The sequence below is a fragment of the Corvus cornix genome, chromosome Z (genome assembly GCF_000738735.6).
Source record: "Corvus cornix cornix isolate S_Up_H32 chromosome Z, ASM73873v5, whole genome shotgun sequence".
In the NCBI taxonomy this organism is placed as follows: domain Eukaryota; kingdom Metazoa; phylum Chordata; class Aves; order Passeriformes; family Corvidae; genus Corvus; species Corvus cornix.
Window position 1 is genome coordinate 29,727,482 of NC_046357.1, and position 12,021 is coordinate 29,739,502.

The 12,021-nt window shown below is 43.9% G+C and overlaps 1 protein-coding gene across 2 annotated transcripts in view; it reads left to right on the forward strand.

Moving 5' to 3' along the window:
* LOC104689759 (neuronal acetylcholine receptor subunit alpha-7-like) overlaps positions 1-12,021 on the forward strand; it is a 59,404-nt gene that overhangs the window by 29,120 nt on the left and 18,263 nt on the right. Inside the window, exons 3-7 of one of the 2 annotated variants that reach the window (XM_010400058.3) lie at positions 2,876-2,920; positions 4,574-4,683; positions 8,347-8,426; positions 9,596-9,763; positions 11,457-11,651. In XM_010400058.3, coding sequence (XP_010398360.1) covers positions 2,876-2,920; positions 4,574-4,683; positions 8,347-8,426; positions 9,596-9,763; positions 11,457-11,651 — 598 coding nt within the window. The remainder of the gene's footprint in view (positions 1-2,875; positions 2,921-4,573; positions 4,684-8,346; positions 8,427-9,595; positions 9,764-11,456; positions 11,652-12,021) is intronic. The other variant, XM_019286232.1, reaches the window with a different exon arrangement.

The following is a 12,021-nucleotide window of genomic DNA, read 5'->3' on the forward strand; positions in this document are numbered from 1 at the left end:
GTGTTTTTGCTGCTGTCTAAACACAAGACAAGGAAGACCATTGTTACTTTCTAGATAACCTTTTGAGAACTCAAAAAGATAAGTTTTCCTTTGACTTCAAAACAAATCTAAGCACAGTAGCCCTGTGAAAAGGAGGCAAAGCAGACCCAAGACAATAAATTTAATGCTATGTGAAATATCTGGCTGAAGAATTATTTGGAGTCAAAGCTGATTAGCCAGGTCATTAGTACCTGACACACAAATAAACAGGTAAAGACAACAAACTGTTTTGTGAAATACAGAAGTTAGCCCAAGATGTCTTCCTTTGCAAGCTGTCAAGTATAAACTTACTGTGCCAGACAAAAATGAGTTTCCTTGTAACTCAGAGCCACATATGAAAGGCTCCTGATGGAAGGCACCTCCACATGCTGGAAACCCACAGCCTCACAGATGTACATTGGGCTTTAATTCATTCCCCTGTGGTTTACAAAGGTAGATGACAAAATAAGGAATGTCCCCTTCCCTGTAGGTTTCAGTGTAGATGGGGAAAATCCTTAATTTTGCACAGCAAAGGCACTGGCTGACTGTTGCTGACCATGTTTTTAATCATGGTGCTCAAGCTCCTTTGAGAGTGCACAGAAAGTCTTTGTTAGGAGGACATGTGCAGGTTACAAGTATAAAGCATTATTTGGCTAATGACATAAAATATTGTTAGGATTTGATGTGCAATTCAAAGGACCGTCATGCTCACCAGCCCTACAGGACACTTCAGGAGTCATTGGTGACCAGGGATGCATCAGTGAGATGGGCTGGCAGCTGGCCTCTCAGGATCCCTGGGACACAACCTCTGTGTTGCTGGGTTGCTTTCATTTCCTGGTCAGTGACACAGATATCTCTGATGACTCTATCAATTATCAGCTCTGGGGTTATTCTTTACTTTAGGATTTTATTTTTCAAGATGGTGTTTGAATCCTTCAGCATCTAAAACGCTTGTCTCAACAAGCCCAGTCCTTCTGTTACTTTTCTGCAGATTTTCTTACTTGCTTCAACCACAGCAACCAAGGGAACAAAAGGGGGTGCAGATAGACCAGGCCTCTGGAGGTGGGTTGTAGTTTGCATAGAGAGAGGCATACATTTGCTAAAGCAGCAGAGAGGAGAAAGGGAAATATATGAACAGTATAACAATATAAAATCACATCTGATTTTTGTGTAGCATCTCACAGCAGCAGAAGAAGTGTAGTCAGGTCCCAAGAGGACTCGAGGTAGGGTGGTAGACAGTTTTGTGTGAGTCACTATGGCAAAGACCTGTTTCATGTCTGAAATTCACCTTTCCTGGAGACAGGAGCCTGGCGAGAGCCTAACTCTGGCCACAGTGCCGAAACAATCAGGAATCCTCCAGATCAATGATGTCTCCCTTTCTAGGTTGTGGTGTTTCTGGAACTCCAACAACCCAAATGAAAGGAGAGGAGATCATGCTACAGACAAGGCTCATGCTAAGAGTTCAGCAGTACCACTGGTCCAGTGTCTGGTGTGCTAGGGAATCAGTAATGAGGAGACTTCTCTGGGCAGTTCTCCTTCATGTATTAGCCTAGGAGTCTGGAGTTCCTGCATGGGACACAGAAGAAGTAACTCCAGAGGACTCTCAGAAGACCACACACTCCTAGGGTTGCAGCTCACTGTAAGATGTTGCAGTTTGGTTTTGAGCAGCTCTTCCCTGACATTTCTGGGGTAGTTTCTTTGCATATGTACTGTGAGGGTAGCTCAGGAGGGTTGGAGGGGAGGAAAGGCAGAAGGAATGTAGCTTGAGGTGAGCAAACTGGCATTTTTCCAAAGTGAATAAGGCAGTTTAGGTTTTTCTACCTTGTTAGAGAGTAAGTACTGCAGTAAGGACATGACAAGAGAGGGCCTGCCTGTCCATGGAACTCTCTGCATGGTTTAAATTCCTGCCAAGCAGCTTGCAGTTGCAATGTCTCCCACCCCAAACACTGCAGACAACCATGTAAGCTTCCTAGGGCATGGACACACACAGGGACAGCTGGGCATACAGTGAGCCAGTCCCCCTGAGCACCTCAGCCTCAGCTCCTGGGAAGTGCAGGGCATGGCTATGGTCGTCTTTGTGGACCTGTGTTTCTGCACCACAGTAACTCCACAGCCCTGCTTCTCCCTCCCCACTGTGCAGGGTCCTGCACCTGCAGGGTAACTGCAGAAAACTGGGCACCTTGTGACTCCCCAAAGAACTTGGGCACCAGCTGGGTGGTGAGAGCATCTTGTTTCTGTTGTAAGAGATTCTTCCCCATGGCCTCTGCATGTGGGTCTGAACCTGCAGACTCCTGCTCTGTGCAGGTGCCGTGTGAGCTCCCTCTCAGGCAACATCGTGTCCTTTTTTGTCAAGTGATAGCTTCTGCCCAAGGCCTGTCCTTCCTTTCCTTTAACCAGAGGTAACTACATAGCACTGACACTCAAAAGGAACAGCACTTCCAGCATTATTTTCACCATTGCTTTGCAGTGGCCGCAAATACAACGTAAAGTGTCCCAACTATGACATACAGTGTGGTACTGGAAAACATCTTGTTTTGAGCAAGTAGCTAGAAGGTAAAACTTGGTAAGGGGTTCGTCCCCAGAAAAATAAGAGAAATCATCTAATACTTTCCTTTCTATTGTTAATCAGTTACGATAAACACAGGAGATCTGTGGATTTAAAGGATAGTGAAAAAGTCACGATTGTCTGGGCCAAATAGTGGTGTTCCAGTGAGCTCACAATCTACTCCATGGAGTTTGGTTTATGTACCCCAAGAGTCTGGATTCTCTAAAAGACACAGAAACTCTTCCACCTCTAATCAAACTGTTTCATCCCTTTTTCTCATGTCTTTTCTTTCCTTCCTCCTTTTGTTTAAAGGATGAGAAGAATCAGGTGTTGATCACCAATGCTTGGCTACAGATGGTGAGTAACCTCTGTCAGTAAAGTAGAGAAACTGTCTAATTGAAAACTACTGGATATGATTTCTTAGCTTAAAAGCAAGACTGCTATCTTATAGCTTGTGTGTAATGTAATGCAAGCAGTCATTCTGAGTCCTTTAAAATTTCCCTAGTGCTCCTTTTAGCATTGAAAATTAAATTCAGGAGATTACACTAATCCTTTGGACAGACGTTTTGACTTTTGGAGGAAACCAACTGCATTGTTTTGCCAGTGGATGTTGGGATCTAGTAACAAAGAGGGAGTTAGAGTCCCATCATAGCTAAGAAGAGAATCTTCAAGGACCTCTCCATAACCAGTGATGGGAACTTACAAACGAGCCAGGCACCTAGTAAGACCCAGGCAACCTGCACTTGCCACTTCTGGGAAAATCCCACCTCTGCATGAAATTGGGAGCCAGGACACCTGCCCCTGAACACAGAAGTGGTCACTGGACCACATGGAGACTACTCATAGTGGGTGATGGGGTGTCCAGGGACCACAGAGAGCCCGATGCTGCACTGCTGCTGGCAGCACCCAGGCACCTCTCTGGGATATTGCCTTCCCTCGTGCTTTACAAACCTCTTCCATAAACATTCCTCCTCCCTCTTCTGCAACTGCTCCAGCTGAGAATTCACCTGCACTACTCATGCAGGATAAGCAAAACTGACCTTCACTAAGGGCTTTGTGGGAGGGAGTTTCCCATCAGGTCTGCCTGGCTGCCTCTGATGAGGGATACAGAGTTTTCTTACGCTGTGTAAACAGATCTCCTCAAGGGCTTGTGCTCAGGAAAGAAGAAGTTCTTGAAGGAAAAACCAGTGGGAGACTTGAATGATTCAACTAATTCTGCTTTGACTTTTGCAGCCAAACACTAGCTTATATTAGTATGTTCAACTGAAAAGGCTGTTTCTTCCCCAGCTACCTGCTGGGATTTGCAGCAGAAATGAGTATTTTTAAATTGCAAAAACTAACCCAGACAAACCTATATGACTACAGGATTGTTAAGTCAGAGCCTGTGGGTGTCCTGTCCCTTGCAGAGATGTTCTTCAGTTTTGGCACTGATAAGGGTTTCCCTTGCAGCCCTCCCATTGAGCTTCATTGTAAGTCACAAGGTTCATCCCAAAAGCTGTTCCTGCACCTATCTTGAATTAACTGTGTTGAGGTGGAGGAGATGGGATCAGAAACAACTCCTTGGCATATAAAGTTCACTCACCTACCTCTCAAAGCAAGGTGGTTAGTAAAAGAGTCACCCAACCTCTGCAACAGATTAAATTATTTCCACCCAAGGGGGACCCTCAGACCATGGTCCACCTACCACTGACCACCTCAAAAACCACTTCACCTCAGAACCAGCATACCTCATGGAGATGCCTACTGCCAGTGTTTCTGCTAGCCCACGAGGAAAGGTTTGGAATGCCTGGCTTCAGGCCACGAGATGAAGAGCTAGACACTGTCTTCAGTAGTCACACTGTTATTTCCTCTATATATGCCAGCCTTTCTTAATAATTAAAGCCAAGCATTAAACTATTATCATACTGCTGCTGTTGCTATTGGCAAAACCTGTTCTGTTCCCATAATATTCCAGAGAACTTAGGAGACTTTTACAAGCTCATATAATCTGATGTATGTGTTTGCCAACAGTCCTGGGTTGATGTTTACTTGTCCTGGGATCAGTATGAATACCCAGGAGTGCAGAACCTGCGATTTCCTGCTGACCAGATTTGGGTACCAGACATTCTTCTGTATAACAGGTAAGCAAGATGTGAAATGGCCAGTAGGAGACTAGAACTAGGTGCTGAAAATCAGCTGTGCTTCACTGATATTACTGGCCTTTTGCCCTCTATGGATTTAGCTCTTACTTTTAAAGAGTAACAAAAAGAAGCAAGCATCAGCTAAGAGATTTTTCTAATAGCCAGTCCAACTCTTCCTTCTGCATGTCTTCGTCAGCTTTTTCTCAGTGAACACAGAGAGAAAATTATCTATATTCTCTTCAAAATTACTGTATCTGCAGGAGAACTATTGTCATGTATCTGTCATAGTGTTTCTGATTGAAGTAAACAAATGAATTCTCTTCTCACTTTCCTTACCACATATTTTATAAACCTCTCCATCATTCTTCTTCCACTCTGAACACTCTCTAATCTGTTTTTCCTTCTCCAGAGATGAATCTAGCTCTCTACACAGCATTTCTGCAGTGTTGAATGAAGTGGAAGCTCTCTAGACAGCTTAATGCTGTTAAAGTTTCCTTAATGCTTTCCAGGAGGCGGGGATTTAGGGTTTTCTCTAATAATATCTTAATTCTGTACTTATTTTTTGATCTATTGCAAACCCCAGATGTTGTAATTCAGCTCTGCTGGCTTACTAGATTTTCCCTGTTATGTATTTCTCTGACAGTTTTCAGGGTAATGCTTTTTAATTACCCAGAATAAGTTGCATTTTGTTAGTTTCCAGAGTTCACCAAGATCCATCTTTCATTCCAAACCCTTGCTACAAGATATCCAAAGGAGGCCTGGAGACACCTAGCTTGCTTAAGTGTTCTTCATTACTTCAGCTTTGGTTCTTACTGTCTCTTTATTCCTTTTCGGTCTCTAAAAAGGCATACAGCTTGGTCGATATTATTGTAGTTTATAAGAACATGCTGAAATTCAGATAGATCACCAGCCTCCTCTTAGTCAGAAAAATAGATTGATTTGATGTGTTTGGCCCTTCACAAATCTATGCCAGATGTTTCACCCCATTTTCTTTGAAGTTAGGCTGATGTGTCTATGATTTCACCTTTAAAGGAAGTCAGAATTCTCTTTGATCTCCCCTAAATCACCATGCCCTTCCCTTTTCTCCACAAGCTCTCACAGATAATTGTTAATGCTTCAGAGGATATTTCGGCCAGTCCTTTCAGTTCTCAAGAGTAAATTTCATCACATCTGCTGAGTAGAATCTGTCTTATCTACATTTCCTTAACCCATTCATCCCCTGCTCTGTGATGGACTCCTGCCGCTGGGTGAGAATTAATTGCAAAGAGTGAAGCACACAGGGTGCAGGATACTGCAGCTCTCTGCACCCTGTTGTTTTTTTTTCCCTTCCATACCAAGTGATGGATCGATCCTTTGTCTTTTCATTGTCCCCTTGTATTTATAAAACCCTTTTTTGTTGCCTTTTATGTCTTTGATAATTATCACTCATTCTGGACTTAGCCTTTTGAGTGTCATCCCCTGTTTTGTGTTGGGGACGATACTGAGGACTGAGAGCTCAAGACGTGGATAAAAAACAGATCAGAAGAGTAATGGAGGCTCTGAATTTTTTACATCTGATTGAAAGACAGGGTAAGAATGGTGTAGTTGTGCAATATAGACCTGCACATAGCCACTACAGGCAAGGCTCTACAAGTCAGGTGATCCCTCTGTGGTTAATTTTTTCCCAAGAGACCATCTGGAACAAGCCTCCAGACTTGCTTCTTTGAAGAATCATGTCCTTGTCTGATTTTATTTAACTCCTTTAATTTTCTCAGAATTGTTGGAATAGTGAAGAAATTCTCTTTTCTTGGTCCCTTTTTGTCGCGGGTTCGGTTTGTAACTGGGCAGAAACACCAATTTAGTGTAGTGGCTTGGTCCAAAATACTCATTACTGTTTATCTGCTGTGAGATAAGAATTAGGAGAAATGCAAAGCAGGCACCAAACTTGAAAGAATATAAAGAAGTTTATTAACAGACCTAAAAGAAGAAAAAAAAAAAATTATACCACCTTCAGAACTCTCCTCCTCCTCCCACCTTCCTCCCTCTCCCACTGACAATGGTGAAAAGACAACCCTTAAGATGTTCAGTCTGTTTACCACTTCCATAATAACCTTGTTCAGTCCATTTAGAGAGAGAAGTCTCTTCTTGCTCATGCTATGAAAACATTATCACAACGAGACAGCCGCCCACTTCCAAATATTGTTCAGTCCATTTAGGAAGAGGAGTCTCTCTGCCTGCGTGTGAGTCCTTTCCCCCGACTTGCAGCTTTTCCCGCAACTGCTTTCGAGGGTCCACTCTTGAAGTTTTTGGGGTACAATTTTAAGGTTGAGCCGTTCAGAAACAAAAACAGAGGCCCTTCTCCTTCCCTGGGAGCAAAGGGTCTTCCTCATCTTCATCTTTAGGACTATCTCTGGGAGCATCTCTAGGGACTGAGGTTTTCTCCTTTCCCGTTCGGAGCAAAAGTCCTCATCAGGTTCATCTCTCCCTGTCCAAACTTCTCATGAAATTACAGCTGCGTCAGCATCTGCCTATCTCAGCGCAGGTGCTTTTGCTTACGAGTTGAACACTCCACCCCCCATATCTTCATGAAATTACAACAGGATACTCTGATATATCATAGCTTCGCAACAGAATTTCAGCTTTAAGCATCTCCTCTCTCTCTTCCCTCAGGTTTTCAGCTCTTCACAGCAATAAAAGGGTTAATCTCACCTCGGCCTTGCAGCTTTGCAGCTGGAATGTTGAATCTTTCTTATCACAGTGGAGAGGGGGGAGAGCCGAGCTGCTCCGGCTGCCCATGGCAAGGCAGTGGGGGGGGGTTCCACGGCTGGAACAGGTCCATGGCTCCAGGATGGCCGTGGCCCGGCCCAGCCTGGCCCAAGCAGGGCCTGGCTGGGCCCGCTGGCCCCCACACGGGGCCTGCAGCCACCTGTGCCAGCGCCGGAAACGAGAGAGAGCTTGGAGGGGGAGTTTGCCTATTCTTAAATGTGGATCACAGAGGTGATCACAACTTTAAGTGGCTTAGAGAATTGTCCATATTTAAACTGGCCAGCTGATAGGTTCTATCAGTTCCCAGAGGAAACTGTAAGCACCCCTTAGCAAGGACGTCCCTTCCAGGACTATGCTTGCTAACCTATGACACTTTTGCTCTTGGAGTCTCAATGATTCTCCTCCTACAAGCTCCTAAAATAACTTCTCTCCAGTGGTTTTTTCCAATGCTGAAAGCAAACTCCTGTCCTCTCTGTCTCAGGAGACTGCAGAATTGTTACATCAGGCCACCATTGCTGTTACAATAGATATCTGGGTAAGGTACAGATTACTTGATTTATGTGGTGAACTGCCTCATTTTGACAGGTGCCCTAGAAAGGCCTCATTGTCCCAACTGTCCAGTTTTTGGATACAGCTAATGTGACACTTTTGCCACTTTTCCTTCTGCCTTTGTTCTGAGACATACAACACTCTGTGTGTCACTTTTTTGAGGACATTGCAGCATGCAAGCAGCCTGCCCAGGTGCAGGCCGACAGTAACTATGAGGAACTGAGATATTGGTCAAGGGTAAATTCCTCACCCAGATGTAGGAACATAATTCAGCCAAAAGGTTATTTTTATGTTAACAGTTATATCTTTACTCACAGATCAGCTTGCTTTTTCTTTCTTTTGTTCTGTTTTGTTTATACTGTATTACAGTGCAGATGAAAGGTTTGATGCAACATTTCACACAAATGTGCTGGTGAACTACTCTGGATCCTGCCAATATATTCCTCCAGGTAGGGCACAGAGAGTATTTGTTCACTTTTAATCACAATTTCAAGCAGATTTCCTTCATTAATGAAACCAAGGTGTTTAAAATCTGTCTGTGGAAATTTTGCAAGCTGTCTAATAATGGGACAGACCCACTAAGAAAATTCAAGTCCATTATCAGTGGTGTATTTCCACTTTACAAATCAGTAAAATGTTCTCCTGAGCAGTTTGCTCAGAATGTCCAGAGGCCCACCTAAGGTGTCATCCAAAGTAAGGTGGTGTGCACCATCTTGTCGTGTTTCATGTGCAGTCCAGCTGGGTCTTTGTTGTGTGGAGACGTGAGCAGAGGAGACCCCAAGAGCAGCACTCACTCAGCATTGAAGCCCTTCCTGCCAGGCTGAGGCTACAAATCCAGGTCAAAAGACAAACTGGGGTTGGTCTCAGCCAGTTGGGCCTAAGTCTCAGTCTCTTTTCACCCGTGTTGCTGATTCCAGCAGCCATGGACTCACCAGCAAACACACAGGCTATGCCACAATTGCTCACTGTGGTGGGCAAAAAATTCCTAAACTTTGTGTCATAGCATAGCAGTCTCCAAGCAGGTCCATAGGGCCCAGGGGGGATCAGCAAGGACTTTCCTGAAGGCTGCTCCACTGTTGTTCCCTACCCCTTAGACCCCTTAAAGCATCCCAGGAAGTGAACTAGACACATTCAGAGTAAAATTCAAGGCTCAGTTAGCACACAGATGATAAAGGTCAACACTGGGCAAAGTTTAGCACAACAATGTATTGTCGAGGGACTGTGGGTCTGAGGCAGGCCTGACCAGGAACTCCTTTCAAAGAGCTGGTCACAGTACGCTCAGCCCCTGGAGCGTACTCTTTGCTTCTGTCAGACCAAGCAACACTGCCTGTACCCTGCTAGGGCCAGCCAGCACTTGGAGACAGGCTGGGCTGCTTCTGCATGGCTGTAGTGTCCTGGGCAACCTACCTCAAGGATGCAGTGACAGAGATCTTCACTGGTGGGGGAAGGGAGGTTATTCTACTCATGGCAGCATCTTCCATCTCCAATACTTGTTTGGTTACCCCATGACTGTGTCACACAGAATTTCTGAAGACGAAATTTGCTCACAATGAGAGACAGATAAGGGTAATGAAATGCACCCTGCACATGCTTGATTGTGACTGATTTCTATCTACAGGCATTTTGAAGAGCACGTGTTACATTGATGTCCGCTGGTTCCCCTTTGATGTGCAGAAGTGTGATTTGAAGTTTGGCTCCTGGACTCACAGTGGCTGGTTGATTGACCTGCAGATGCTCGAGGCTGATATTTCCAACTACATCTCAAATGGAGAATGGGATTTAGTGGGTAAATTGGCCAGCCTACAAATTTTCAATAGTCTAATTTTCAAAGGCAAACCTGAAATATATAGAAATAAACAATCAATTGAACATGGAATATAGATATTAAAAATATATATCTAAGAAGAAGCAAAAAAAGAGAAAAAAACCCCCACGTATCCGAGACAGCCGTTCAGCAACATTCATTGAACTGTGTCTGAAAACACTGTGTTCTGAAGGAATTGGCTGCCACCGAGTACATAAATGAAAGCTACTAGTCCTGACACATCTGAGCAGTTTGTCAGTACTAAACTTGGATGTGTCTTGTGTAGGAGAATGGAACACTACTGTCAAATTTACTCTAACACAACAGCAAAATTGATTGGTGTAAGAAGTATTTCAGCAAAACTTTTACATAAAGGGATCTTTCTCACCCAGAAAAGCATCGAAGTGTCTACCAGTTCATAAAACCTGCAGATTAGTATGTCTCTCTTCTATGCTTTGGAAGATACCTGTATTTTCAAAAGAACTTATGCCCGGAACTAGTTATTCAGAGTGAGATTCTAGTGAGTTATTTTGAACTCACTTATGCAGCTGTATGTCACAAGCAATGTTACGGAAATTGATGGAACTTAGACAACTTCAAGGAGAGGTTGCAAAAAAGACATTTTGTCTCCCAAGTCTGGATATACAGATGAGGACATAGCTGCCCTGACCAACTGCATATAAATGGCAATTTTTGCCATTTAGGGCATCTGAGAAATTACGTTCAGTTTTATGAGAAGCCAGAGGACTCCCTAGTGAAGTCCTCCTAAAGTCCAGCTATTTCAGAGCACTCCTCCCTGTCCAGTGCTCCTTTATAGTGGGTATCTTTGTCCAATAAATTTGCATACCTGATTAAGAGTTTGTGGTTTATCTGCCTTCAACCCTGACCTGGGGAGAACAAAACAGGGACTTATTTAGCTCATACAGCAAAATCATTGAGTAGCACCTCAAGCAAGCCATAGCTATATACTTTAAGAAAACTTTGCTAAGCCCCTGCCAAAATGCACACATTGTCACATCATCTGTCATGTCCACAGAAACAAAAAAGTGAGCAACTTTGGCATGAAAGATACGAGGTGCTGAGTTCTTCCAGCTCTCCTGACATTTCTAGTGCTGCTGCAGTCCCCATCACACAGCATGTCAGGCAATCTGCTGCAGCAGGATCACCATGGGCAACCCTGCAGTACATCTGTATTGGACAGCTATGTCTCTTCACCTTCAGATATGATAGTCTTTGAGCTCAACTTGACATCCATTTTGAAAATTAAGCCATACCCTGTTTTTCCTGACAAAAAAAATCAAATAGGTATAGCGGATCACAGAAAAATAAGAAGCAGTGGCACTTGTCACACAGAAAATCTGCTGCATGTGCTAGTGAATATCACGTTAACAGTATGTCACCATTCACAGAATGCAGGAAGGCAGAATGCACATTTTTCTTCTTGAGGTTGTGATGCCCAGGACTGTTTTGTTCAGGCCCAGATGAGCTTTATTGGCTAAGCTAGGTTCAAGTGACTCAGAAGGCATGAAAGTAAACCGTAGAAAACACAGAAGGTCAACTAGAAGCAGCAGAGGTGACACACATTGGTTCATAAACCATCACTTCTTGGTCCAGTCCAGGGAGGTAACTAGGAGTCCTGCACCTCTCCCCACTGCTCTCCTCACCCTCTCTATAGGTGTCCCAGGGAAGAGGAATGAGATGTACTATGAATGCTGCAAAGAACCATATCCAGATGTGACGTACACTATCACCATGCGTCGACGCACCCTCTACTATGGCTTGAACTTACTCATTCCCTGTGTTCTCATATCTGGCTTAGCACTGCTTGTATTCCTTTTGCCAGCTGATTCAGGGGAGAAGATTTCTTTAGGTAAGTGCTAAAATATTCATTTGTTTCATAAGCATCCTATAAAATAGAAAATAAACACCTCATGGTTCTATGGTGCTTGATGAATAAAGATTTCTCTAGAAGAGCAATAGAAGTACTCTTTTGGTTGCAGGAACAAGGATAACAGCTTTTTGTGTGGCATTCACCCATCCTGTGCTAAGCACCTACAAAAAAATCTTTTGGACTGGGAGGAAGCTGAACTTGTTGCTGGCACAGGTGGCAATAATAGTATTCTGTCGTGCCTGTTGTTACGTTCTTTAGTATGTCTCAATGCATTCCAGAGCTCACTAACTCTCTTTTTCAGACAGGACATATTAGGAAGCAAAGAGTGAAGGGCTGTGAACAGCAGCAG